The sequence below is a fragment of the Saimiri boliviensis genome, chromosome 7, assembly GCF_048565385.1.
Source record: "Saimiri boliviensis isolate mSaiBol1 chromosome 7, mSaiBol1.pri, whole genome shotgun sequence".
NCBI classification, from domain to species: Eukaryota; Metazoa; Chordata; class Mammalia; order Primates; family Cebidae; genus Saimiri; species Saimiri boliviensis.
In genome coordinates, this window is record NC_133455.1 from 70,473,454 (window position 1) to 70,500,690 (window position 27,237).

The following is a 27,237-nucleotide window of genomic DNA, read 5'->3' on the forward strand; positions in this document are numbered from 1 at the left end:
CAAAGGTGGAGGAGTCTGTTCCAACAAGTCTGTCTTGAAACAATCAAGAACTGCTTAGATTCCCCTGTTTCCACTAGAGGGCCTCATGTCTTCATTCCCTTTTCTCTCCAACGCCCACCAAAAATATGTATATATTATGTGTGTGTGTGTATGCATACACAATACCCACATATGCATATACCCTTCTAGTCAGAGGTCTCCCCTCACCCTCCTTCCCACCCCAGGTGTAAGAAGGACTATTCCAGAAACCTAAGGCTTTGTTACCCTCCCCTGTTTCAATGAAGGGTAGGAGGGAGTTAGATAGGGGTTGGGGGCGGGGCCAGTGAGCAGGATGCCTGGGTCTCCAGTTCCTGCCAGTAAGTCCCTAGGCCTCCATCTCTCTCCCTTGCTGTACCACATTCAGCACCATCCATGCGATCCCGAGAGCCTTGATGACTCTAGAAGAGATTCCAGGCAGGAGAAGCTGAAAGGACCTTTCATTCCCTACTTTTGGCCGGGGTCTTCTGTACCACCTGCCAAGGTCAGCAGGTAAAGTGGGAGGATGAGGGCATGGAGAAAGGGTGGACACAGACCAGAGTGCAAACTTCCACCCTAGAATTAAGGAGAGGACATGAGTCTTGACAGGAGGTGTTCTTAGACTGGGGAAAATAGTTCTAAAAGGGAGGAGAGGAATATGGAGGAGAAGGTGGGTAGATTGTCTCAAGCAGAGTGGAGCCCTCGGTGGGAGGGAGGTGTTTGTTCAGGTCGTGGAGTCTGGGACTCTGGCCTTGCCACCCTGGGATATCCTGAGTGTGAAGTCAGTAGTGGATGGAAGGGAGTTGGGCAGGGAAGTTCAGGATGGCAGCAATCAAGAGAGAGTGAGGAGTTGGTTGGGTGCCCAACTGCCGAGCTGTTCTGTTAGCGGGCACGCCCGGTATCTTGGCCTCCCAGGTTTGGGATGAAGGGAGAGGCTGTGAGTGAGTAGAAAGAAGGAAAAATAGATAGACGCAGAGCTGCCCCTGGTGCGGGAAGATGAGGAGCAGTTAATGGAGAAAATGTGTCCAAAGCCCCGGACATATTCGAGGGAGGGTGGAGCAGGTAATGGTAAAGTGGAAACCTAGAAACGGGCTTCTGCAACTTCGAAGTTCCCAGAGCTGGGGGCGCCGGGCGCGGGCGCGGCGGGCGGGCTGGGATGGGGGGCGGGCAGCTGTGTCGTCAGGAGCGGGGCGGCCCCGCTGCGGCCGCGTCTGCCTGGCCCGTCCCCTCCAGCCCAGCTCGGGCTCCAGCTCCGGCGCCGGCGCTTCAGCTGCCACCGCGAGCCCTCCCAGGCAAGGTAGAGACCCCGCGAGCCCCCCGGCGCCCCGCTCTCTCCCCCGTTGGAACAGGACAGGGGTCGGGGAGCCGAGGACCCACGGGCTGCGTTCGTACTGCTGGGTCGGGAAGGAGGAAGCGTGACAGCTGGAGCGGGAAGCGAGAAGGGTCTGCGCTGGGACGCGGTGGCGGGGGCAGCGGGAGGGCTGGGCCAGAACCCGGTGGGTAACGTTTCCCAGACCTTCTCCTCCATCCCTTCCGCTCACTCGGAGGGATGGTGAAGCCCGGTTCCTGGGGACCCGACTCGGAGGGAAGTCCTTTTCAGAGCCTCCACAGCGCCGCACGGGTGGAGAAGGGTTCTTGTTTGGCCTCCAGGTCCCCAACTTCCCACCCCTATCCTCTCCCGACCTGTCACTGGGAACTTTCTGAAAATACCTGAGTCGGAATCTCACTTTTCACCTTTAGATAGGAGAAATGAGCCTTCCTGAGGAAGAAATGCAAATATTATTGGGCATCTCTTCAGCCTCAGCACAGACAAGCCCACATCCCCCAACCATGCCAGTATCGTAACTTCCTCCTGTACTACGCAATGACACCCTCTACACACACACACACACACACACACACACACACAGACACACACAGACACACACGCCCCTCAGCCAGGGAACACTGCAGTCTTCAATGTTTGTGGAGGCTTACTGAGTTTTGAGGCTTCAAGTAAATGATTCCCTCTTGGGGGCTACCTACCAGCAGCAGGCGTCGGGGAGAGGAAGAGAATACAGTCTGTGATGTGACTCAGGGATTCAGAAGTCCAGGTAATCAGGCCTGGGCCCTCAAATTTGGAGCTCCTGCCCCTCGGGGTTTCTTGTTGGGGCAGCCTCAATATTCTAGGGACATAGCTATTTCCAGAGTAATGGTCGACTTACATGACTTGGAATGTGAGCAATGAATGCTTAAGCGAAAAAAAGGAAACTTCAAATACTAACACAGACTTGGAAATACTTGTCTCTTGGTTAAAATTTTAGTATTTGATGTTTAAAATTAGATCCAGAGAGCAAGAAGCTCTAAGATTTCGTGGAATGGACTAAGGATGGGTGTCTAGGGTCTGACCGTACCCCTAAGAGAGTAATTCTCTCACTATGCCTCAGTTTCCTCCTCTGTAAAATACAAGGGTTGGTGACTCCCGGCTCTGTGGATGTTTTAAGATTCTCTGCCTCCAAGTCAGCTTCTTCCTTTCTCACCCTAAGTGGGTAGGGGAGGGCAGGGAAACCAGAGGAGGGAAGGGAAGGGTGAGTCACAAATAGCTGGCAGGCTGGCAGCAGACCCCACCCTCCCAGCCCTGGCATTGGCCTAGACTAGCCCAGGTTATAGCCTCAGGGTTGGGATGGACCTGGAGGAAAAAACTGGACTTGTTCCAGGTCTTTGAGGCCCTAGGATCTTGCAGTTTGCTGCCTTTCAGCTCCAGGGATAGCTAAACTTTCAGTCAGAGAAGTCAAGAGAACCACTGAAAAGATCCCAGAAGCACTCATGTCCAAAATTCCAGCCCAGGGGTGTCCTTGAACCCTGAGAGTCTAGTTCTAGCCACCACATCATCCTCCCAGAGGCAAAGTTCAGGATCCTGATACTGCATGTTTGCACCTGACAGATACATTAATAACAAGGGGTAACATGTACAACTGGGCTTCACCGATACTGGAAGTCCCTGAAATTTATGCCTTCTTGGCTCAAAGACATCATTTTTCCTAGTCTCCAGAAATGTTTCCCTAGGTACTACCCTTGTGTAATAACGACAATAGCTGATATTTATTGAGTTCTTATTCTATGCCATGATGTTCGCTAAGTACATTACATGTATTATCTTATTTAATGCCCATATTGCACTTGATTTCTGTAGGTGCCCACTTTACTGATGAGAAAACTGAGGTTCAGGGAGATGAAATGACCTCTCAAAGAGCTAGGATTGTGATCCTTGCCTGTCCAATTTACAAGTCCATTCTCTTAACTTCTACTATATACTACTTCTCCAGGCTTTAGAACCAGGGAGCTAGGGAGGGGCTAGAAAGAGTGGGATCATTGTAAAAAGAGAGGCAGAGAAGAAGCCTGTCCTCTCTCCTTTGCATTGTAACTTGTTCACTCCCTCTCTGTCACTTTCTCCCTCAGATTCCATTTCCTAGGACTTTGGAGTCATCTTTGAATCCCCAGGGGAAATCAGAGAGGCTAATTAAGCTAAAGAGGCCCCATTAACCATAAGACTATTAGTCTTCATTACATCTGTTGGCAGCAGAAGTTGGACTATCGTCATTGAAAAGTGTCGCATGGGCCGGGCGCGGTGGCCGGGAGCGGTGGCTCAAGCCTGTAATCCCAGCACTTTGGGAGGCTGAGGCGGGTGGATCACGAGGTTGAGAGATCAAGACCATCCTGGTCAACATGGTGAAACTCCGTCTCTACTAAAAATACAAAAAATTAGCTGGGCATGTTGGCGTGTGCCTGTAATCCCAGCTACTCAGGAGGCTGAGGCAGGAGAATTGCCTGAACCCAGGAGGCGGAGGTTGTGGTGAGCCGAGATCGTGCCATTGCACTCCAGCCTGGGTAACAAGAGCGAAACTCCGTCTCAAAAAAAAAAAAAAAAAAAAAAAAGCAAAGTGTCGGATGGGTACAGTTCTTTCTCTAGGATGTCAGTATCCCAGAACCCTCTTCTAAGTGTTCCCAGAGAGCTGCTGGAACAGGAATCGTGTGCTGCATAAAAGTGGACAGCAGAGATGTCCCAAGGGCAGAGGCTGCAGAGAAGGTTCTTGCACCATCAGAAAGGAAAGGGGTTGGCCTATTCTTGAACACCCAAACTGATTCCCTAACCCAGCAAACCCTAAATGAGTGGGTGGAGATCGGAATATTTGATGGGGTATTCAAGAAGTGCTTTTCAGCATCATTCATTCATTTAACAAATATTTATTTAGCACCTACTCTATGTACTACAAATTATCTCCTTACTGTCAGGTGGATACTCTGGCATCCCATTCCCATGTAACCAGATTTGGATTAATAGCCCCAAATTATGAATCCTCAGCTTTACGCAATCATTTGTACAACCAATATTGAGCACCCACTACATACTGGGAAGGATGTCCCAGACAGACAGAACAACAAGTCTCATAGCCCTGAGCAGGGAAGAGCATGGCATGCCTGAGGAACAGAAAGGAGAGCAGTAAGACCAGATGGCTGGGTGTGAGGAGAGAGTGGAACAAGAGGCCTTGGATTTTCCACCTATCAGCTACCTTAGGAAATCCAAGCTTCTCTGAAGATTGGTTATGCCAATAATTTCCTATGTCTCAGGATTTGATTCAAATTAGGATGTTATTCAAATTGGGTTTTTTTAAGGCCAGGCGCGGTGGCTCAAGCCTGTAATTCCAGCACTTTGGGAGGCCGAGGTGGGTGGATCACGAGGTCAAGAGATCGAGACCGTCCTGGTCAACATGATGAAACCCCGTCTCTACTAAAAATACAAAAAATTAGCTGGGCATGGTGGCGCGTGCCTGTAATCCCAGCTACTCGGAAGGCTGAGGCAGGAGAATTGCCTGAACCCAGGAGGCGGAGGTTGCGGTGAGCCGAGATTGCGCCATTGCACTCCAGCCTGGGTAACAAGAGCGAAACTCCATCTCAAAAAAAAAAAGAAAGCAAATTGGGTTTTTTTGGGTCTCAAAAAAAAAAAAAAAAGAAAGAAACCAAATTGGGTTTTTTTTGGTTTTTTTGGGTCTCAAAAAAAAAAAAAAAAAGAAACCAAATTGGTTTTTTTTGGTTTTTTTGGGTCTCAAAAAAAAAAAAAAGAAAGAAAAAAGAAACCAAATTGGTTTTTTTTGGTTTTTTTGGTTTTTTTTTTTTTGAGACGGAGTTTCGCTCTTGTTACCCAGGCTGGAGTGCAATGGCGCATCTCGGCTCACCGCAACCTCCGCCTCCTGGGTTCAGGCAATTCTCCTGCCTCAGCCTCCCGAGTAGCTGGGATTACAGGCACGCGCCACCATGCCCAGCTAATTTTTTGTATTTTTTTTTTAGTAGAGATGAGGTTTCACCATGTTGACCAGGACGATCTCGATCTCTTGACCTCGTGATCCACCTGCCTCGGCCTTCCAAAGTGCTGAGATTACAGGCGTGAGCCACTGCGCCCAGCTGTTATTCTAATTGTTAATACAATAATAGCTACCATTTCTTGTAGGCCTCCTAAATGTCAGGCATTGTACGAGCCACTTTTCATATATTTTTTTTTCTTTTAACTTTGAGCACAAATTTTTCTGATCATATATTATTTTATTTAAGCCACACAACAGTGAAAGATGGGTTCTCAGGCCAGGCCTGGTGGCTCACTCCTGTAATCCCAGCACTTTGGGAGGCCAAGGTCGACAGATCACAAGGCCAGGAGTTTGAAACCAGCCTGGCCAACACAGTGAAACCCCATCTCAACTAAAAAAACAAACAAACAAACAAATACACATACACACACAAAAAGATGGATTCTCATTCTCCCCATTTTGCAGATATAACAGTGGTGTCAGAGCTAAGAATGAAACCCAGATATGACAGATCCTAGCTCTGTTCCAAAACCGTGCTATATTGTGTTAACGTAAGACATATTACTGTTCTTGAATCATCAAGGGAAGTCTCCCACTGCACCTTGTTCCCTGGGCAGGATCCACGAGACGGCTCCTCCTTGGTACCTGGGTCCAGTAGCCAAAACTTGGGGCTCCCTAAGCACTGCTGGCCTATAGGGGTGGAAGAAAGTTCCCAGTAGCCGAGACTCCAGCGCTCGACTCCACCGTCCTGGGCTGGGAAACCACGCGGATGCCCAGAGCCTCTTCCCCTGCCTTCTCCCTACCCCGCGCGCCCGGGTCCCCGCCCTTCCCCAGTGGAGCTCCGCGGAACGCAGGCCAGGCGGGGCTGGGGCTAGGGACCTTGCCAGAGCTGGTTCTGTGTCGCGCGTCAGAAGCGCTAGAGGTCGTTGCGGGGCGTGGGTGGCTCGGGGAGTGGGTGGCTGAGCCGAGCTGGGGTACGGCGCCAGAGGCGGAACACGATGGGGTTATGCTCAGGAAGACGCGCTAACGCAGTAAGAGTCACCCAGAGGGCCGCGACTGCCGAGGACCCAAGATGGGGGAGAGCACAGGCTGGGGAGGGTCTGCAGAAGCTGACGACGGCGGGAGAAAGTGCAGAAACAGACACGGGACACACCCACAGAAACATACAGACTGAGAAAGCCGGGTGCGGGTGGGAAGGTGAGGGTGGTAGGACGAATCAAGATAGGTTGGGGGGAAAGGATTCAGAAGTGGAGAAACAGACGGAGGACAGACACTGTCAGGGAGGGTAGAGGCATAGGGAAGAGGGACACCGGGAAAGGAAGATGTTTAGGGAGGGACTCGGAGACAAGGAAAGAACAAAAATAACTGCGAGTAGAAACAGAATGGAGCAGACAGAAGAAAAGACACCCAGACAGCTGGCTTTTCCCACTGTACATTCTGTCACCTTTCCCCAGGCCTACCCTCTGAAAAGGTCCAAACATCGGAAGTACTACTACCAAGCTGCCTTTCTGGCCATCCTTGAGAAAAACAGACAGATGGCCAAGGAGAGGGGCCTAATGAGCCCCAGTGATTTTGCCCAGCTGCAAAAATACATGGAATGTGAGTCTTCCTGTCAGGCCTTCAGTTCTGGAAACCTTTCCCCAGAGAATCCCTCCTCCCCCTCATTACACCCCCTACCCTCCAGCTTCCCTGGTGGCTTTGAGCGGTGTGCTGCTCAGAGATGCCCGTGACTGGGAATGGGAGGAGAGGGAGATAGGGAGATGCCCAAGGCCTTGGCTCTTTACACACCCTCACTATACCTGGACTGCTTGCTCCAGCTCTCAGAGAAGAGGAGTAAAGAGTGGTACTGTTTGGAGGATCTGAAATGTTTTTCCTTCTGTATTTCTGTGTTCCTTCCTGGAATTTCTTCATCTCATTTGAATCTTTTTTCCTGCTGGATTTCTCTGGCAGGAGAGCTCAGCTGGACTAACAATGCTGTTCTCTTACTCTCTCCACACCCTAGACTCCACCAAAAAGGTCAGTGATGTCCTAAAGCTCTTTGAGGATGGCGAGATGGCTAAATATGTCCAAGGAGATGTGAGTAGCAGCTGGGAGATCCTCTCCCTGACCAACTCTTCCCATCTTTGTTTTTGATCCCCAACTTCCAGGAGTGATTCTGGGCCTGTCCCTCACTGTCCCCTCTAGAGATACCCAAGCATCCACTGTCACTGCGACTATTGCTTTAGGACAAAATGAAAGATTCTCTTAACTCAGGGCTTAGTCAGAGAAACCACACTCCCGCCTCAGATGCTTCTCAGCTCTTCACTTATTATCTCTGTCCCCACTACTCCCAGTTCTTCAGTCCCAGCTCCCACCTTGAAGACTCCCCAGGGTAATGCTCACTCTCATTATAGGCCATTGGGTATGAAGGATTCCAACAATTCCTGAAAATCTATCTGGAAGTGGATGATGTTCCCAGTCACCTAAGCCTGGCACTGTTTCAATCCTTTGAGACTGGTCACTGCTTAAATGAGACAAATGTGACAAAAGGTATGATCAAGCAGGTAGCACTGGGCTAAGCCTCTAGAAGAAAAATCAAACTAGTGTGGATTTGGGGATGAGAGTTGACTGAGTCACATATCGTGCAGTTTGGGGGAAATTGGTGGAGAATAGTCAGGCTGGTCTAGGAGTTAAAGGGAGGAAAGTTAACAGGGAGAGGTAGGCCGGGGGCAGTGGCTCACGACTGTAGTCCCAGCACTTTGGGAGGCTGAGGTGGGAGGGTTGCTTAAGGCCAGGAGTTCAAGACCAGCCTGGTTAACAAAGTAAGGCCCTATCTCTACAGAAAAAAAAAAAAAGTAAAAATTAGACCAGGCATGGTGATCTCCAGCTACTCAGGAGGCTGAAATGGGAGGATTGCTTGAACCTGGAAGCTCAAGATGCAGTGACCAAGGCCGGGTGCGGTGGCTCAAGCCTGTAATCCCAGCACTTTGGGAGGCCGAGGTGGGTGGATCACGAGGTCGAGAGATCGAGACCATCCCGGTCAACATGGTGAAACCCCGTCTCTACTAAAAATACAAAAAATTAGCTGGGCATGGTGGCGCGTGCCTGTAATCCCAGCAACTCAGGAGGCTGAGGCAGGAGAATTGCCTGAACCCAGGAGGCGGAGGTTGCGGTGAGCCGAGATCGCGCCATTGCACTCCAGCCTGGGTAACAAGAGCAAAACTCCGTCTCAAAAAAAAAAAAAAAAAGATGCAGTGACCAGTAATCACGCCACTACACTCCAGCCTCAGTGACAGAGTGTGACCCTGTATCTTAAAAAATGTAGTAAAGAATTTTTTTTAAAAAGGGAGAGGTGGAACAAACAAAAGCTAAAAGATGAGCCAAAGTGGAGAGAGTCCTGACCTCAGATCTACTTTTTTGTAACCAGACGTGGTGTGTCTCAGTGATGTCTCTTGCTACTTTTCCCTTCTGGAGGGTGGCCGGCCAGAAGACAAGTTAGAATGTGAGTTGCCCTTCCGGAATGAGCTGGTGGGACAGTGAAGGGAGAGAGAGGTGTTTCCCAGCCTCCTTTCCCTCATTCCTTCAGGATTCCTAAAGGCTGACAGGGCTAGACAAAGGTGTGGCCAGAGAATGAGCCCATTTCCCCTGTTCTCCCAGACTGTGTATACCTAATAGCCTTCACCATAGCCACCCCAGTTCTCTTGTCTTGTGCATTCCCATGTAGGTGGCCTAGGATGTCCTTGGGATATGGATTGTTTACTGTCTCCCCTGACACATTCACTGACGGTGGAATCCATGCCTATTTTCCCTTCCTTTTTGTCTCTTTCTCAGTCCCATCCCAGGCTCTAGGCTTCTCACCCAAAAGCTCTCTCCCTGTCTCTTTGTTTCCCCTATATTCTGGTATGAATTCTTGGGGTATCTCTTTCACAAACTGACCCTAGCCCCCTGCAACACCCCACAGTCACCTTCAAGCTGTACGACACGGACAGAAATGGGATCCTGGACAGCTCAGTGAGTTGGGGACCCTGTATGCTGGGCAAGGGAATATGTGTTCATTTGTCTGCACCCTCCCACCCCAACTCTTCCAGGGTCTTAAGCAGAAGAGGATGGGGGTAGAGGTTGAGTCCTCTAGGACTGAATTTGAAAGTGAGTCCCAAGCTCTTGATCCCTCAGAGAGAATGCTGGAGACATGAACTGGGGACTGCCTTACAAACATACAAACACATTTATTTACTTGGCAGACGTACCTGAGAATGAGAGGTGTAAATCTGGGGTGGAGCCCAGGAACACTGATTTCTGGAAAAGGGTTTGGGTGGTGATAGTAAGGGGGATATGGCTGTGGTTCTTGCCCTTTTTGCTCCAGGAAGTGGAAAAAATTATCCTACAGATGATGCGAGTGGCTGAATACCTAGATTGGGATGTGTCTGAGCTGAGGCCGGTAAGCAGCTCTTCCTTCATGTCCCTTCTTGTATCTTCTTCCTTGGTGAGTCCTGCATCTGCTTTACCTCATCTCTGACGGACAACCTGGTTGCCTTGGCTAGGACAGCTGGGCTGGGTATCCTAAGAGGCAGTGGAGAGGTGCTGGGTCTGAAGACCCATTTATACCGAAAGTTCCTTTCCACTCTGTGCTCAGATTCTTCAGGAGATGATGAAACAGATTGACTATGATGGCAGTGGCTCTGTCTCTCAAGCTGAGTGGGTCCGGGCTGGGGCCACCACCGTACCACTGCTAGTGCTGCTGGGCCTGGAAATGGTGAGTAGGAGAGACTTTGGAGGATGAGTAAGATAGCTGCCTTGGGTTGTGCTTGCCAGGGTTGGCCCTGTAAGATCTGTGACACTCCCTAGCATCTGCTGTGCCTTCCTAGACTCTGAAGGATGATGGACAGCACATGTGGCGGCCCAAGAGGTTCCCCAGACCAGTCTACTGCAATCTGTGCGAGTCCAGCATTGGTCTTGGCAAACAGGGGCTGAGCTGTAACCGTGAGTAATGGGACCTGAGAGATGCAGGAAAAGGGTCAGCCCAGCAATCTGCGGGAGCTCTGCGCGCCGAACTTAGAAAGACCTAGGTTTGAGTCCTGGAATCTGCCAGTGACTAGTTATGTGACTTTGGGAAAGCCACATAATTTCTTTAAGCCTTAGTTTCCTCAACTAAAAATGAGGTAATTGTGAGCATTTAAAAAGCTGATGCTCCCGAGATGTTTAATCAGGAAAAAAAAAAAAAAAAAAAAGCTGATGCAAGAAAATGCTTTGGATGGTGCATGCACATACTGTAAGATGCAATAAAAAATTATCTCTTATGATTACTGTTGCTGTTAGACCTGGGCATCCCATGCATCACCCAGCTCAGTTCCTGCCTGGTATATGGATGATGTGGGGCAGGCATGGGGAAGCAGCTTCTCTTTTAGGAGGAAGAGTAAGGAAAAGGTGTGGATTTTGGAGGTGGGCCCCTCACTCCAAACTTTAATTCTCTATTACACCCTCCAGCAAGAGATCATATCTGATCCTGCCTCACCCCCAGGTAAAGAGGAAATAGTGGGAGGGGCTGCAGCTAAGCCTTCCAACTTCTTCCTTCTCCCTCAGTCTGTAAGTACACTGTTCACGACCAGTGTGCCATGAAAGCTCTGCCTTGTGAAGTCAGCACCTATGCCAAGTCTCGGAAGGACATTGGTGTGAGTGACCTCAAGCTCCCCACATTACCTCCGTCCTGGCCCTGGCCCCGGCCCTTGACCCATCGCTGCCCTCAGCCCCTCCGTGCCCCAGGTCCTGCTCAGACCCTCCCAGACAAGGGACTGCCTTTCTCCGCAAGGTCCAATCACATGTGTGGGTGCGAGGAGGCTGTGCGTCCGGGCGCTGCGACCGCTGTCAGAAAAAGATCCGAATCTACCACAGTCTAACCGGGGTGCACTGTGTATGGTGCCACCTAGAGGTCAGTTTGGGAGCCATCCCTCCTGGCTGCCTCTTAGGGCCCTGCAGAGCTGCGCTCTCCACGGGCCTCCCAGCCTTCCCTCCCTTAAGCCACAGTTGCCCCTGCTCTCAAGGGCTCTTTCCAGCCCAGACTGCCAGGTTGAGAGAAGGCAGGGTCCCCTTCGTGATCTCTCTGTGCCCACCCTTCAGATCCACGATGACTGCCTGCAAGCGGTGGGCCAGGAGTGTGACTGTGGGCTGCTCCGGGATCACATCCTGCCTCCATCTTCCATCTATCCCAGTGTCCTGGTGAGACCCTCGGCAGCAGCAGTGGGGAGGGGACAGGAGTGCCTCCCCGATTTCCCACACGCACAGAATGGCATTTAGAATAGAGAACTCATACTTTTAGGATTCAAGTCAGATCCCTCTATTTAGAGAGTCATGCACAATCCAGCTTTCCTTCCCTCTGCTTTCCTCCCCTCTCAGGCCACTGGATCGGATCGTAAAAATAGCAAAACAAGCCAGAAGACCATGGATGATTCGAGCACCTCTGAGGCTCTGCGGGTACAGGGCTGAGAGTCTTGGGCTTCACGGTGGGGGTTGGTTTTTCACTGGAGCCCTCATAAGTGGGAATGAAATGGGAGAGCCTGGTGGAGTGCGGTTGATGCTCACTCTCCAGAAACTCCACCGTGGTAGGGAGGGAAAGGAAGGGAAACAGGAGGGAGGGGGAATATCTTGGCGGAATGGCAGCTCTCTGCCCCTGTCTCCAGGGCCCACCTTAACTCTGACAAAATCCTGCTTTCTTTATCCTTACTTTCTTCCCCCAATGCAGATTGACCCTGTTCCTAACACCCACCCGCTTCTTGTCTTTGTCAATCCTAAGAGTGGCGGGAAGCAGGGGCAGAGGTGAGGAGAGATATATTGGGCCTTCTAAGATGAGAGGGGAGGGCTTGCCTGCAGCACTTGGAAGGTGGAAGGGGATGTGTGTGTCTGGAGGGGCATACCTTGAGGAAAACATCAAGAGGGTGAGGTTCAGAGGATCACCCTCCCTCGCTCCTGCGATGAGCTTTCCTTTTTCCCACACACAGGGTGCTCTGGAAGTTCCAGTATATCCTAAACCCTCGACAGGTGTTCAACCTCCTAAAGGATGGTCCTGAGATAGGGTGAGCACAGGTTAGGGGCTGTGCTCCTAACACACAGTGTTTTGTCTGTGTATCTGTATATGTTAAAAGAGTTCAGGAAAGAGTGCAGGTTGGGAGAGGAGGGCTAGAGGTCCCCAAGAGGCCAGAATTCAGAATGTTTCTTTCCCTAGGGTCACTGGGTATCCCATCCTCCAAGCTCTCTGGCCCATCTTTGTCCTGCTCTCAAAGAATGAAGATATCTGCCAGGCACATTGGCTCATGCCTGTAGTCCCAGCACTTTGGGAGGCTGAGGCGGGTGGATCATTTGAGGTCAGGAGTTCAAGACCAGCCTGACCAATATAGAGAAACCTCGACTCTACTAAAAATACAAAAAAAATAGCCGGGTGTGGTGATGTGTTCCTGTAATCCCAGCTACTCCTCAGGAGGCTGAGACATGAGAATTGCTTGAACTGGTAGGCGGAGGTTGCAGTGAACTAAGATCATGCCACTATACTCCAGCCTGGGCGACAGAGCAAGACTCTGTCCCCCCAAAAAAAGGATGGAGATACCAATTTTTCCCTAACCACTGAAGAGTGGCTATAAGTTTTCCTGTTGTTCTTTTCTCTGCCCTTCATAGAAACTCAAATCTTTTGACAAAGTGGGAGAGGGTCCTAAGGAATGAGAGACAAGAAGCAATCTGCCTGCCCAGGAGTTGGGTAGCCTCAGTCCTGTTATTCATCTTCTTTCTCCCCTTTGTCTCAGGCTCCGATTGTTCAAGGATGTTCCTGATAGCCGGATTTTGGTGTGTGGTGGAGATGGCACAGTAGGCTGGATTCTAGAGACCATTGGTCAGTGCAGGGAGGGGCTCTGGGAAGGGATTGGGGTTGTAGTGCTGCAGAGCTAACTCTTTCCATCCTTCTCTTCACCTGCCTCCACAGACAAAGCTAACCTGCCAGTTTTGCCTCCTGTTGCTGTGTTGCCCCTGGGTACTGGCAATGATCTGGCACGATGCCTAAGATGGGGAGGAGGTAAGTGGTTAGAAATTGTTTTGCTGTGGGCTGGGTGAAGTTGTATAGGAAGGGAAAGGCACTTAGAGAAGAATCTAGGCATCTGGTGTAGAAAGAGGACTAGGGAAGAAGAGGAGCACAGACAGGTGGTTACAAAAGTGGAATGTCCAAAAAGAAGAGAGCTTTGGAAGAATCAGGGACCACAGTCTGAACCTAGGAGGGTCAAGGGTGATAGTCCCCTTCCCCGTAAATATATATATATATATATATATGTATATATATATATATATATATATATATTTTTTTTTTTTTTTTTTTTTTTTGAGACGGAGTTTCGCTCTTGTTACCCAGGCTGGAGTGCAATGGCACGATCTCGGCTCACAGCAACCTCCGCCTCCTGGGTTCAGGCAATTCTCCTGTCTCAGCCTCCTGAGTAGCTGGGATTACAGGCACGTGCCACCATGCCCAGCTAATTTTTTGTATTTTTCGTAGAGACGGGGTTTCACCATGTTGACCAGGATGGTCTCAATCTCTTGACCTTGTGATCCACCCACCTCAGCCTCCCAAAATGCTGGGATTACAGGCTTGAGCCACCGCGCCCAGCTATTTTTTTTTTTTTTTTTTTTTTTTGAGACGGAGTTTCACTCTTGTTACCCAGGCTGGAGTGCAATGGTGCGATCTCTGCTCACTGCAACCTCCGCCTCCTGGGTTCAAGCAATTCTCCTGCCTCAGCCTCCTGGGTAGCTGGGATTACAGGAACGTGCCACCATGCCCAGCTAATTTTTTGTATCTTTAGTAGAGACGGGGTTTCACCATGTTGACCAGGATGGTCTCGATCTCTTGACCTCGTGATCCACCCGTCTCAGCCTCCCAAAGTGCTGGGATTACAGGCTTGAGCCACCGTGCCCGGCCTCCCCGTAAATATTTTTATGCTTCTCCCAACCAACTATATGGCTCAGAGAATCAAGGAATATGGGGGTGGGGATCAATGTGAGAATAAGGAAGGTTGTATAAGAGCTAAGCCAGATGCTGAGTGATGGAGCTAGCAGGGAGCTTGGTCATGACTCATTCACTCTTTCAAACAATTAACCAGGTAGTTAATTAATTCACTATCACTTATTTTCAAGTATTGCAATAGTCTCCTAACTGCTCTCCCACTTCTAATCTCTTACTCCTTTCAAAGAGAAAGAGTTTGAGGGATGGTATTGGTAGATAAGGAGGCCAATGTAGGGCAGATTGTGTTTGAGGAGTCTTGGAGTTGAGGTTATTGGGTTCAGAGTCCAGCTCTAAGATCCTGCTGGAGATCTTAGGGAATAGAAGTCTGCTAAGGGGAGCAGAGGGCTAGCTGGAGGAGGTAGTGTAAGGCCAGAGGAGCCACCTAACATGGTGGTGCACTGGGGGAACCATAAGTCATTTGTCATGATTGGGACATAGGGTGCAAGGTGGAAAATGTGAAGAAGGAAGACTAGCCGAGCAGAGTCCAGATTATGGAGGGTTACGAATACTGTGCCGGGGAGTTTTTAACTTTATCCTGCCAGAGATTACAAGCTGCCAGCCCACAGTAATTATTTTGTGTTGTTTTGTATCGTTTACCTTGCAGTGTTTTCAATTTCTTTGTACTTGATTATTTCCTTTTTTTTTTTTTTTTTTTTTTTGAGACAGAGTCTTGCTCTGTTGCCCAGGCTGGAGTACAGTGGTGTGATCTTAGCTCACGGCAACCTCTGCCTCCCAGGTTCAAGCATTTCTCCTGCCTTAGCCTCCCGAGTAGCTGGGATTACAGGTGCCTACCACCACGCCCAGCTAATTTTTGTATTTTTAGTAGAGACGGGGTTTCACCATGTTGGCCAGGCTGGTCTTGAACTCCTGACTTCGTGATCCACCAGCCTCGGCCTTCCAGAGTGCTGGGATTATAGGCGTGAACCACTGCACCCGGCCTAGACATTTTGAAATTACATATTTTGTATCTTCTCTGTATTCAGCAAACAAGAATCAACTTAGCAAAATCAAGCAAAAACGTCACGGTTTTCTGCTAACTCAACCTGAATTGTGACAGTAAGGATATATATATATATAGCACTGATGAGAATGTATGTTGGGCTGGGCACAGTGGCTCATGCCTGTATTCCCAGCATTTTGGGAGGCCGAGGTCAGAGGATCACTTTAAGGGAGGATCCCTTTAAGCCAGGAGCTGGAGACCATCCTGGACAACCAAGTGAGACCAAGTCTCTACAAAAGATTTTTTAAAAAATTAGCTGGGCATGATGGCACGTGCCTGTAATCCCAACAACTCAGGAGGTAGAGGCTGGAGGATTGCTTGAGCCCAGGACTTTCAGGCTGCAAGGAGCTACGATTGAGCCACTGCACTCAATCCTGGGTGAGATAGTGAGATCCCATCAATAAAAATAAACAAACAAATAGCCAGGTGTGGTGGCACATGCCTATAGTTCCAGCTGAGGCTGAGGTGGGAGGATTGCTTCAGCTGGAGAGATGGAGACTACAGTAAGCCATGATTGCACCACTGCACTCCAGCCTGGCAACAGTGTGAGATCCTATCTCAAAAATTAAAATTAAAATTAAAAAATAAAAAGGAAAACATGTTGACAGTGAAAAAAATCATAAGGTTTGAAGAGGGGCATTGAAAGGAGTATCACTATGGGAGCTCCGTGGAAGATGGAATGGAGGAAGGAGACAGAATAGAAAATTACCTGTTTTGCAGTAGTCCAGACAAGATGGGATGAACACAGAAGCCAAGGCAGCAGCAATGGAGTTAATGAGGTAGAAGCCACAGCTCTTGATAACTGATGGGTTATGGAGGAGGAGGTAGAGAGAAGTCTAGGCTATTTCCTACGTTTGTGGACTGAGCAGATGGGGGTGGCACTTATTTATTCATTTATTTATTTTTTATTATTATTATTTTGAGATGGAGTCTCACTTCCTCACGCAGGCTGGAGTGCAGTGGCACAATCTCAGCTCACTGCAACCTCTACCTCCCAGATTCAAGCGATTCTCCTGCCTCAGCCTCCCAAGTAGCTGGGATTACAGGAGTCTCCCACCACACCCAGATAATTTTTACATTTTAAGTGGAGACGAAGTTTCACTATGCTGGCCAGGCTGTTCTCAAACTCCTGACCTCAGGTGATCCGCCTGCCTTGGCCACCCAAAGTGCTGGGATCGCAGGTGTGAGCCACCGCGCCTGGCCTCGGAGTGGGGTTTATTGAGATTGGGAATACAGGAGGAAGACTAGTTTAAGGAAGAAAGATTCCATTTGGGGCAGGTGGAGATGTTGTGGTGGGTAGTTAGAAATATATGTCAGGAGGCCGGGCGCGGTGGCTCAAGCCTGTAATCCCAGCACTTTGGGAGGCCGAGGCGGGTGGATCACGAGGTCGAGAGATCGAGACCATCCTGGTCAACATAGTGAAACCCCGTCTCTACTAAAAATACAAAAAACTAGCTGGGCATGGTGGCGCATGCCTGTAATCCCAGCTACTCAGGAGGCTGAGGCAGGAGAATTGCCTGAACCCAGGAGGCGGAGGTTGCGGTGAGCCGAGATCGCGCCATTGCACTCCAGCCTGGGTAACAAGAGCGAAACTCCGTCTCAAAAAAAAAAAAAGAAAAAAAAAAAACATATATATATGTCAGGAATTTAGGAGAGAAGTCACATATTTTAGGAGATGTGTGTTTGAGAGTCATCTGCTCCTAGGTGGTAATTGACATTCTGAGAATAGCTAAGATTACTCAGGGTAAGATGTAAGAGAAAGTGAACAAGGACAGCAAGATCTTGGTAAACACCCTATTTCCGTTGAGCAGAGAAAGAGGAGTTAGTATCCCATGGCTGCTGTAACCAATGACCACAAACAGTAGCTTAAAGCAACACAAATTTATTATCTGATAGTTCTGGATGCGAGAAGTCCAAAATGGGTCTCACTAGGCTAAAATCAAGGTGTTGGCAGGGTCGAGTTCTTTTCTAGAGGCTCTAGGTGAGAATCCCTGGCCTTTTCTTGTTTCTACAGGCTGTCTGCATTCCTTGGCTCAAGGTCCCCCTTCCAACCAGTGGTCACTCCAAGCCCTGCTTCCATGGTCATATCTCCTTTTACAACTCTTTTCTGCTGCCTTTCTCTTTTATTTATAAGGAACGCTGTGATTACATTGGTACCACCCAGATAATCCAGTGTGATCTCACACCTCAAAATCCTCTTTTTTTTTTTTTTTTTTTTTTTTTTTTTGAGACGGAGTTTCGCTCTTGTTACCCAGGCTGGAGTGCAATGGCACGATCTTGGCTCACTGCAACCTCCGCCTCCTGGTTCAGACAATTCTTCTGCCTCAGCCTCCTGAGTAGCTGGGATTACAGGCACGCACCACCATGCCCAGCTAATTTTTGTATTTTAGTAGAGACGGGGTTTCACTATGTTGACCAGGATGGCCTTGATCTCTTGACCTCGTGATCCACCCGCCTCGGCCTCCCAAAGTGCTGGGATTACAGGCTTGAGCCATCGCGCCCGGCCCCTCTTTTTTTTTTTTTAAGACAGAGTCTACCTCTCTTGCCCAGGCTGGAGTGCAGTGGCTTGATCTCAGCTTATTGCAACCTCCACCTCCCTGATTCAAGCGATTCTCATGTCTCAGACTCCCAGGTAGCTGGGATCACAAGCATGCACCAAAATGCCTGGCTAATTTTTGTAGTTTTAGCAGAGATGAGTTTCACCATGTTGCCCATGCCGGTCTTGGGACTCCTGACCTCAAGTGAACCACCCACCTTGGCCTCCCAAAGTGCTGGGATTACAGGCATGAGCCACCATCCCTGGCCCCAAATCCTCTATTTAATTGTATCTGCAAAGTCTCTTTTTCCATTTAAGGTAACAACATGTTCATGGTTTCTTTTTTTCTTTTCTTCTCTTTTTTTCTTTTTGTTTTGTTTTTTCAAATGGAGTTTTGCTCTTGTTGCCCAGGCTGGAGTGCAATGGCACGGACTGGGCTCATTAAAACCTCCACCTCCAGGGTTCAAGCAATTCTTCTACCTTAGCCTCTCAAATAGCTGGGATTATAGGCATGTGCCACCATACCCAGCTAATTTTGTTGTTGTTGTTGTTGTTGTTGTTATTTTTTGAGATGGAGTCTCTCTCCATTGTGCAGGCTGGAGCGCAGTGGTGCTATCTCAGCTTACTGCAACCTCTGCCTCTTGGGTTCAAGTGATTCTCCTGCCTCAGCCTCCCGAGTACCTGGGATTACAGGTGTGCACCACCACAACTGGCTAATTTTGAGACGGGTTTCACCCTGTTGGCCAGGCTGGTCTTGAACTCCTGACCTCAAGTGATCACCGGCCTCGGCCTCCCAAAGTGTTGGGATTACAGTCATGAGCCACTGCGCCCAGAAATATTCACAGTTTCTTGAGATTAAGATGTGGACATCTTTGGGAAGCTAGTATTCTGCCTACCACAAAGACTAAAAAGGAATACTCACAGAGGTCCTCTGTAACCGAGTGATATTTCAGAGGTTAAGTGAAGGCTTTCAAGAGTTAAAATGAGAACGAAAGATACACAGTTGGCAGGAGTCATTGGCAATCTTTGCCAAAAATGTTTCAGCAGGGTGGGATGGGTAACAGGCAAATTACAGTGGATTGAACCCTCAATGGAATGTGAGGAATTGGAGACTTTTTTTTTTTTTTTTTTGAGACAGTTTTGCTCTTGCTGCCCAGGCTGGAGTGCAATGGCGCGATCTCGGCTCACAACAACCTCTGCCTCCCGTGTTCAAGTGATTCTCCTGCCTCAGCCTCCCAAGTAGCTGGGGTTACAGGCGCGTGCCACCATGCCCTGCTAATTTTGTATTTTTAGTAGAGACGGGGATTCTCCATGTTGGTCAGGCTGGTCTTGAACTCCAAACCTCAGGTGATCCATCTGCCTCAGGGTGCCGAGCCAAAGTGCTAGTATTATAGGCACGAGACACTGCACTCAGCTGTGGAAATATTTTTAAAATCCTTTTTCTCCCTGACTACAAATGTAATACATGCTGGTGGTAAAAAAAAAAAAAAAAATAACTCAAACACTTCATATATATGTGCCAAGAAAGTAAAAGTTCCCTGTAATCTATGCCCTACAGTTTTCAGGGATGTTCCTCCATGTTTTACTTTTGAGATTTTTTTTTTTTTTTTTTTTTTTGAGGCGGAGTTTCACTCTTGTTACCCAGGCTGGAGTGCAATGGCGCAATCTCGGCTCACCGCAACCTCCGCCTCCTGGGTTCAAGCAATTCTCCTGCCTCAGCCTCCTGAGTAGCTGGGATTACAGGCACATGCCACCATGCCCAGCTTATTTTTTGTGTTTTTAGTAGAGACGGGGTTTCACCATGTTGACCAGGATGGTCTCGATCTCTTGACCTCGTGATCCACCCTCCTCGGCCTCCCAAAGTGCTGGGATTACAGGCTTGAGCCACCGCACCTGGCCTCTAGGAGAGAATTCTAAAAGTAAATTGCTGACTCAGAGAATCTGAACTTTTTTTTAAGTTTATTTTTTATTTTTTATTTTTTGAGATGGAGTTTCACTTTTGTTGCCCAGTCTGGAGTGCAATAGCACAATCTCAGCTCACTGCAACCTCCGCCTCCTGGGTTCAACTGATTCTTGTGCTTCAGCCTACTGATTAGCTGGTACTACAGGTGTGCAGCACCACACCTGGCTAATTTTTTGTATTTTTAGTAGAGACAAATTTTCACCATGTTGGCCAGGCTAATCTCGAACTCCTGACCTCAGGTGATTCTCCCACCTTGGCCTCCCAAAGTGCTAGGATTACAGGTGTGAGCCACCACACCCGGCATGAATATTTTACTATTAATACTTTTTTTTTTTTTTAGTAAAAGACATTTCAACATTATACTTTTTTTTTTTTTTTTTAAAGATGGGGTTTCACCATGTTGGCCAGGCTGGTCTTGAGCTCCTGACCTGAGGTGATCCACCCACCTCGGCCTCCCAAAGTGCTAGGATTACAGGCGTGAGCCACCGCACCTGGCTAATACTTATTTTCTTTTTAAAAAAATTACACAAATAGCTGAACACAGTGGTTCACACCTGTAATCCCAGCACTTTGGGAGGCCAAGGCTGGAGGATCGCTTGAGCCCAGGAGTTTGAGACCAGCCTGGGCTACATAGTGAGACTTAGTCTCTATGAAAAATAAAATAATTAGCCAGGCATTGTAGCACATGCTTGTGGTTCCAGATACTCAGGAGGCTGAGGCAGGAGGATAGCTTGAGCCTGGCAGGTTGAGGCTGTAGTGAGCCAGTGCACTCTAGCTTAGGCAAGAGAGCAAGACCGTTCTCAAAAAAAAATTACACAAATCAATCATCAGTACATTGTAATTGTAAAAGACTTAAAGACTCCTTTTTTTTTTTTTTGAGACGGAGTTTCGCTCTTGTTACCCAGGCTGGAGTGCAATGGCGCGATCTCGGCTCACCGAAACCTCCGCCTCCTGGGTTCAGGCAATTCTCCTGCCTCAGCCTCCTGAGTAGCTGGGATTACAGGCACGAGCCACCATGCCCAGCTAATTTTTTGTATTTTTAGTAGAGACGGGGTTTCACCATGTTGACCAGGATGGTCTCAATCTCTCGACCTCGTGATCCACCCGCCTCGGCCTCCCAAAGTGCTGGGATTACAGGCTTGAGCCACCGCGCCCGGCTTAAAGACTCTTAATATAACATAAAGTCTTTACATACAGGACTCCTCTTTCTTGTCCCCCACCAAATTCCATGTACCTTCTCAGAGATAAACACTGTTTCCTATTTACACTCATTTTTCTGTTTTTACATTCATGCACACATACACATATGCATACACACATGCTTTTTTTTTTTTTTTTTTTTTGAGACAAAGTCTCACTGTGCCACCCAGACTGGAGTACAGTAATGCAATCTCGGCTCACTGCAACCTCTGTCTCCTGGGTTCAAGCGATTCTCCTGCCTTCGCCTCTTGAGTAGCTGGGATTACAGGTGCCTGCCACCATGCCCAGCTAATTTTTGTATTTTTTGTAGTGACAGGGTTTCACCATGTTTGCCAGGCTAGTCTCAAACTCCTGACCTTAGGTGATTTGCCCACCTTGGCCTCCCAAAGTGCTGGGGTTATAGGTGTGAGCCACTGCTCCCAGCAAAAAATATTTTATGATAAGATTTGATAAAATTTTGATAAAAATTGCCAAAATGCTTTCCAAAAATGAGTTATCAAGTTATGCTGCAGCTAACAGCAAATGAAAATGCCAATTATTCATAAACTCATTAACACTTAATTTTCCCAATCTCTCTATACTTTACCAGCCTGATAGACAACAAAAGTTAGCTAATTGTTTTAATTATGGTTCTTGAAATTTTTAGTAATACTGAGCACCTATCCTATGCATATTGGCCATTTGTATTTTTCCTTCTATGGTAGACTTGTTTGTATTATTTGCCCATTTTTCCTTTTTGTTTCTTTCTTTGTTTTGAGATAGAGTCTTGCTCTGTTGCCCATGCTGGAGTACAGTGGTGAGATCACAGCTCACCGCAGCCTCAAACTCCCAGGCCCATGCAATCCTCCATCTCAGAGTAGCTAGGACTACTGTCACATGCCACCATACATGGCTAAGGTTTTTTTTTTTTTTTTTTTTTTTTTTTTTTTTTTTTTTTTTTTGAGACAGAGTTTTGCTCTTGTTACCCAGGCTGGAGTGCAATGGCGCGATCTCGGCTCATCGCAACCTCCGCCTCCTGGGTTCAGGCAATTCTCCTGCCTCAGCCTCCTGAGTAGCTGGGATTACAGGCACGTGCCACCATGCCCAGCTAATTTTTTGTATTTTTAGTAGAGACGGGGTTTCACTGTGTTGACCGGGATGGTCTCGATCTCTTGACCTCGTGATCCACCCGCCTCGGCCTCCCAAAGTGCTGGGATTACAGGCTTGAGCCACCGCGCCCGGCTTTTTTTTTTTTTTTTTTTTTTTTTTTTTTTTTTTTGAGGCAGAGTTTTACTCTTGTTCTCCAGGCTGGAGTGCAGTGGTGCGATTTTGGCTCACTGCAACCTCTGCCTCCTGGGTTCAAGCGATTCTCCTGCCTCAGCCTCCCGAGTACCTGGGATTACAGGTGTCTGCCACCATGCCCAGCTAATTTTTGTATTTTTAGTAGAGATGGGGTTTCACCATGTTGACCAGGCTGGTCTCAAACTCCTGAACTTGTGATCTGCCTGCTCACTGCAACCCAGCATTTTCAGCCTCCCAAAGTGCTGGGATTACACGGAGCACTGTGAGCCACCGTGCCTGGCCTATACTTGGCTAAGTTTTACATTTTTTGTAGAGATTAGGTTTTGCCATGTTTTCCAGGCTGGTCTCGAACGCCTGGCCTCAAGTGATCACCTGCCTCATCCTCCCAAAGCGCTGGTATTACAGGAGTGAGCCACTGCACCTGGCCTTGTTTGTTTGTTTTTTGAGATTGGGTCTCACTATGCTGGCCAGTCTAGTCTTGAACTCCTGGGTTTGAGCAATCCTCCTGCCATGTAGCAGGGATTATAGGCACTACCATGTCTGTCTAGTTTAAATTTGTTTTTGTTTTTGTTTTTGTTTTTGAGACGGAGTTTCGCTCTTGTTACCCAGGCTGGAGTGCAATGGCGCGATCTCGGCTCACCGCAACCTCTGCCTCCTGGGCTCAGGCAATTCTCCTGCCTCAGCCTCCTAAGTAGCTGGGATTACAGGCATGCGCCACCACGCCCAGCTAGTTTTTTGTATTTTTAGTAGAGACAGGGTTTCACCATATTGACCAGGATGGTCTCGATCTCTCGACCTCGTGATCCACCCGCCTCGGCCTCCCAAAGTGCTGGGATTACAGGCTTGAGCCACCACGCCTGGCCTTTAAATATTAATATAATTATATTTGTCTATCTTTTTTCTTTTGGGCCTCTAGTTTTGTATCCATTCAAAGATTATAAAAACATGTACTAATGTTTTCTTCTAGTACAAATTCTGGCCAGGCACAGTGGCTCGCAGCTGTAATCCCAGCACTTCGGGAGGCCAAGGCGGGCAGATTGCCCATCTCTACAAAAAAATACAAAAGTTAGCTGGGTGTGGTGGTATGGGCCTGTGGTCCCAGCTACTCAAGAGGGTAAGGTGGGAGGATCCCTAGAGCCCAGGAGGTCAAGGCTTCAGGGACTATGGTCACAACACTGCACTCCAGCCTGGGCAACAGACTGAGATTCTGTCTCAAAAGAAAACCAAACAAATTCTGCTTCTTTTTTTTACATTTAAAGTATTTGATCTATTTGAGTTCATTTTAGTATAAGGAGTGACTTCTACATTTAGCACTATTTGTTTTTCTGATTTTGGATTCAGGGGATATTATGTGCAGGTTTGTAACATGGGTATATTGTGTGATACTGAGATTTGGGTTATGAATGATCACGTCATGCAGGTAGTGAGCATAGAACCCAGTAGGTATTTTTTCGTGCTGCTCCTCCCTTCCCCCAGCACCATTTATTGAATAATCTTTCTTTTCCCCATTTATTTGAAATGATATCATAGACTAAATTTCCACATATACTTGAGTCTATTTGGGCACTCTATTCTTTTTTTTTTTTTTTTTTTTTTTTTTGACAGAGTCTCGCTCTGTCGCCAGGCTGGAGTGCAGTGGCATGATCTCAACTCACTGCAACCTCTGCCTCCTGAGTTCAAGCGATTCTCCTGCCTCAGCCTCCCAGATAACTGGGACTGCAGGTGCGCACCAGCACACCCAGCTAATTTTTGTATTTTTAGTAGAGATGGGGTTTCACCACGTCGGCCAGGATGGTCTGGATCTCTTGACTTCGTGATCCACCCACCTCAGCCTCTCAAAGGGCTAGGATTACAGACGTGAGTCACCCTGCTGGGCCACACTCTATTCTTTACTATTGAACCTTTTATTCCATTCACTCTGCCAGTATAACACTGTTTAGACATGATTGCTTTATACTGTGGTCTGTCTGAATGGGGATTGAAAGCATCAGGTGTCGAGGGTGAGAAAGGATTACCCCATTTGTTACCCATCTTTTTATCATTCTCCTGGCTATTCTCTCCAACCTTCCAGATGATTTTTGGCACCATCTTTGCATGTGCACACACATTGGAAATGTTCACCCTCCACACAGTGTGGAGGAAAGGTCCATGGGAGCTGTGACCATGCACCATGTCCTGTCACTGGAAAGGGCTGAGAGGCTCTGCAGAAACAGGGCAGTAGGTCCCCGGGAATTTGTGGAGCTGGGAGCTGAGAAGAGGCCTTTCTGGGACCCTGAGCTTAGTGCTAACCTGTCTTCTCCACTCCTAGGGTATGAAGGACAGAATCTGGCAAAGATCCTCAAGGATTTAGAGATGAGTAAGGTGGTACATATGGATCGATGGTCCGTAGAGGTGATACCCCAACAAACTGAAGAGAAGAGTGACCCGGTCCCCTTTCAAATCATCAACAACTACTTCTCCATTGGTGTGGTAAGTGGAATGGGGCCTGGGGAGAAGGGAGAAAGTGGGGGCCAAGCAGGCAGTGGCTGGAGGAGAGCAGAAAGGGAAGGGGGAGGTTAAGTGACCTGTGACACAGGGAAATCCAGAGTGCAGTACAGTGGTGTGAGTTGCAAGAGAAGATCTTGGGACATGCCAGCAGGGAGCAGCATGGGGACTTGGGAGAGAGGGGAGATGGGGAGGGCGAGAGCGAGCTCTGGACTGAGAGGGAAGGCAGGCCCCTGACCTTCATGTCCTGAACTCTCCAGGATGCCTCTATTGCTCATCGATTTCACATCATGCGAGAGAAATATCCTGAGAAGTTCAACAGCAGGTGAGGGAAAGGAGAGGGGGGTGTGGGCATACACAGTGTCAGGAGCCACAGGTTGTGACCAAGTTTGACTCAGATTGCTTAGAAGAGCAGTAACACCGCTAGGATATCCCCCAACCAAAGCTACCCTTATTCCCCATGGGACTGAAGTTAGGAGGTTGATGCCCTTCCCTGTCACTTACCACCCCTGCCAGCACTGTGTAACCTGTCCCTCCCTGCTGGGCCTTGTGTTGGGGCTGGCACAGAATGAAGAACAAGCTATGGTACTTCGAATTTGCCACATCTGAATCCATCTTCTCAACATGCAAAAAGCTGGAGGAGTCTTTGACAGTTGAGGTTTGTGTAGTAAGACTCAACCCTACATCCTTTTCACTTTTTTTAAAAAAAACTTTTTGAACTTTTTATTTCAGGTATGTCTCAGTACATTTTTATTTTATTTCACACTTAGTGAAACCTTTTCACTTCTTAATAGCCAAGTTTGTCCCTCCATGGCACCCTTAGGAATTTCCCATTTTCTTTCACCTACACTTCTTTGACCTCCCAGCTCTCCCACTCCAGTTCTCCAAATCCTCAAGATACAATAGTCCCTATTTCCATCCCTTGGACACCTCCAAATCCTGCCCTCCCCAGTTTGTCATCTGGTGGAAGAAGTGGTCACATCTATGATTGTGCCATGAGGTAAGGATCTGTGCCCTCCCCAACTGGGACTGTGCCTCCCTCCCCTTAGATCTGTGGGAAACCGCTGGATCTTAGCAACCTGTCCCTAGAAGGCATCGCAGTGCTGAACATCCCTAGCATGCATGGTGGCTCCAACCTCTGGGGTGATACCAAGAGACCCCATGGGGATATCTGTGGGATCAACCAGGCCTTAGGTGTTACAGCTAAAGTCATCACTGATCCTGATATCCTGAAAACCTGTGTACCAGGTGAGAGGAGCAGCCTTGGGAGCTGAGTGGGCAGGACCAAGGGAAGGTGTGACTCCCTTTGGGGACAACGTGTTTATGTAAAACTTATCTCCCTACTTCATCCCCAGACCTAAGTGACAAGCGACTGGAAGTAGTGGGGCTGGAGGGCGCAATTGAGATGGGCCAGATCTATACCAAGCTCAAAAATGCTGGACGTCGGCTGGCCAAATGCTCTGAGATCACCTTCCAGTAAGGAAGACTCCACCAGGGTCCCTGAGGGAAGATGTGGGGCCTGGACAGCAGAAGGGTCATGGGAATGGTGGGGAGGGGATTTACTAGATCTCCCTCAGTGACAAAAGGTCTCTAAGCCAACCTGAGAAGCAGAGTTTTGATATTCGATTGGTAAGGAAATCAATGTTCCTTGGCCTCCCATAGCACCACAAAAACCCTTCCCATGCAAATTGACGGAGAACCATGGATGCAGACGCCCTGTACAGTGAGTATTGTCTATGCCAGCCAAAAGCTGAACCCCTCCCATGGCTCCGTGTATCCTAAATCCCCATTCCACAGCTTCTTTACACCCTTCTGTTGCCTGAACTTCCCCTTCACATCATTCATCCTAAACTCTGATTTCTCAACCCCTGGCTTCCCTGTTGTGGCCTCTCTGGGGACCTAGCAACTTACCCCAAACACCACAGATTTCCCTCCAAATTTCTGAAGTTGCAGCCCCAAAGCACCAGGTCTTGCCTCTGAATGTGCTCCCTTCCCTTCCAGATCAAGATCACCCACAAGAACCAAATGCCCATGCTCATGGGCCCACCCCCCCGCTCCACCAATTTCTTTGGCTTCTTGAGCTAAGGGGGACACCCTTGGCCTCCAAACCAGCCTTGAACCCACCTCCCTGTCCCTGGACTGGACTCCCGAAGCTCTGTACATTGCTGCCACACACTCCTGCCAGCTTAGGGGAGTGTTCCTTCACCCTCACAGTATTTATTATCCTGCACCACCTCACTGTTCCTTATGCGCACACATGTACACACACCCCAAAACACATACACTGAAAGTGCCTCATCTGAATAAAATGACTTGTGTTTTCCCATTGGAATCGGCTAAGTAAGTGCTACACTTCCTTCTTTTATACCTTCACTCCTTAAATGACATAGATTCTCCCAAGAAACAAAAAGA

The 27,237-nt window shown here is 48.5% G+C and overlaps 1 protein-coding gene across 6 annotated transcripts; it reads left to right on the top strand.

The window, feature by feature from the left end:
- Positions 1–338: 338 nt before the first annotated feature.
- DGKA (diacylglycerol kinase alpha) lies at positions 339–27,157 on the top strand. 6 transcript variants are annotated; one of them, XM_010349946.2, is made up of 24 exons: positions 339–520; positions 6,809–6,953; positions 7,357–7,430; positions 7,748–7,883; positions 8,761–8,835; positions 9,295–9,344; positions 9,697–9,771; positions 9,967–10,086; positions 10,199–10,313; positions 10,914–11,002; positions 11,140–11,259; positions 11,448–11,546; positions 11,724–11,801; positions 12,070–12,143; positions 12,326–12,400; positions 13,121–13,206; positions 13,297–13,386; positions 24,650–24,810; positions 25,086–25,150; positions 25,393–25,483; positions 25,875–26,073; positions 26,181–26,301; positions 26,488–26,548; positions 26,827–27,157. In XM_010349946.2, exons 2-24 carry the CDS (start codon positions 6,890–6,892, stop codon positions 26,908–26,910), a joined length of 2,202 nt encoding a protein of 733 aa, XP_010348248.1. In that variant the 5' UTR covers positions 339–520; positions 6,809–6,889; the 3' UTR covers positions 26,911–27,157. The 6 variants fall into 6 exon arrangements, with proteins under 6 accessions (XP_010348248.1, XP_003939346.1, XP_074258831.1 ...); XM_003939297.3 differs by having other exon boundaries at positions 346–528; XM_074402730.1 differs by lacking the exon at positions 339–520 and adding an exon at positions 545–1,077.
- Positions 27,158–27,237: the final 80 nt, after the last annotated feature.

Coding starts and splice junctions, on each gene's coding strand:
- DGKA (XM_074402729.1), top strand. CDS start 6,677: ATGTTTAGGGAGGGACTCGGAGACAAGGAAAGAACAAAAATAACTGCG. Junction 9,772..9,966: donor ATGTGTCTGAGCTGAGGCCG/GTAAGCAGCTCT, acceptor CTCTGTGCTCAG/ATTCTTCAGGAGATGATGAA. Junction 11,003..11,139: donor AGTCTCGGAAGGACATTGGT/GTGAGTGACCTC, acceptor TTTCTCCGCAAG/GTCCAATCACATGTGTGGGT.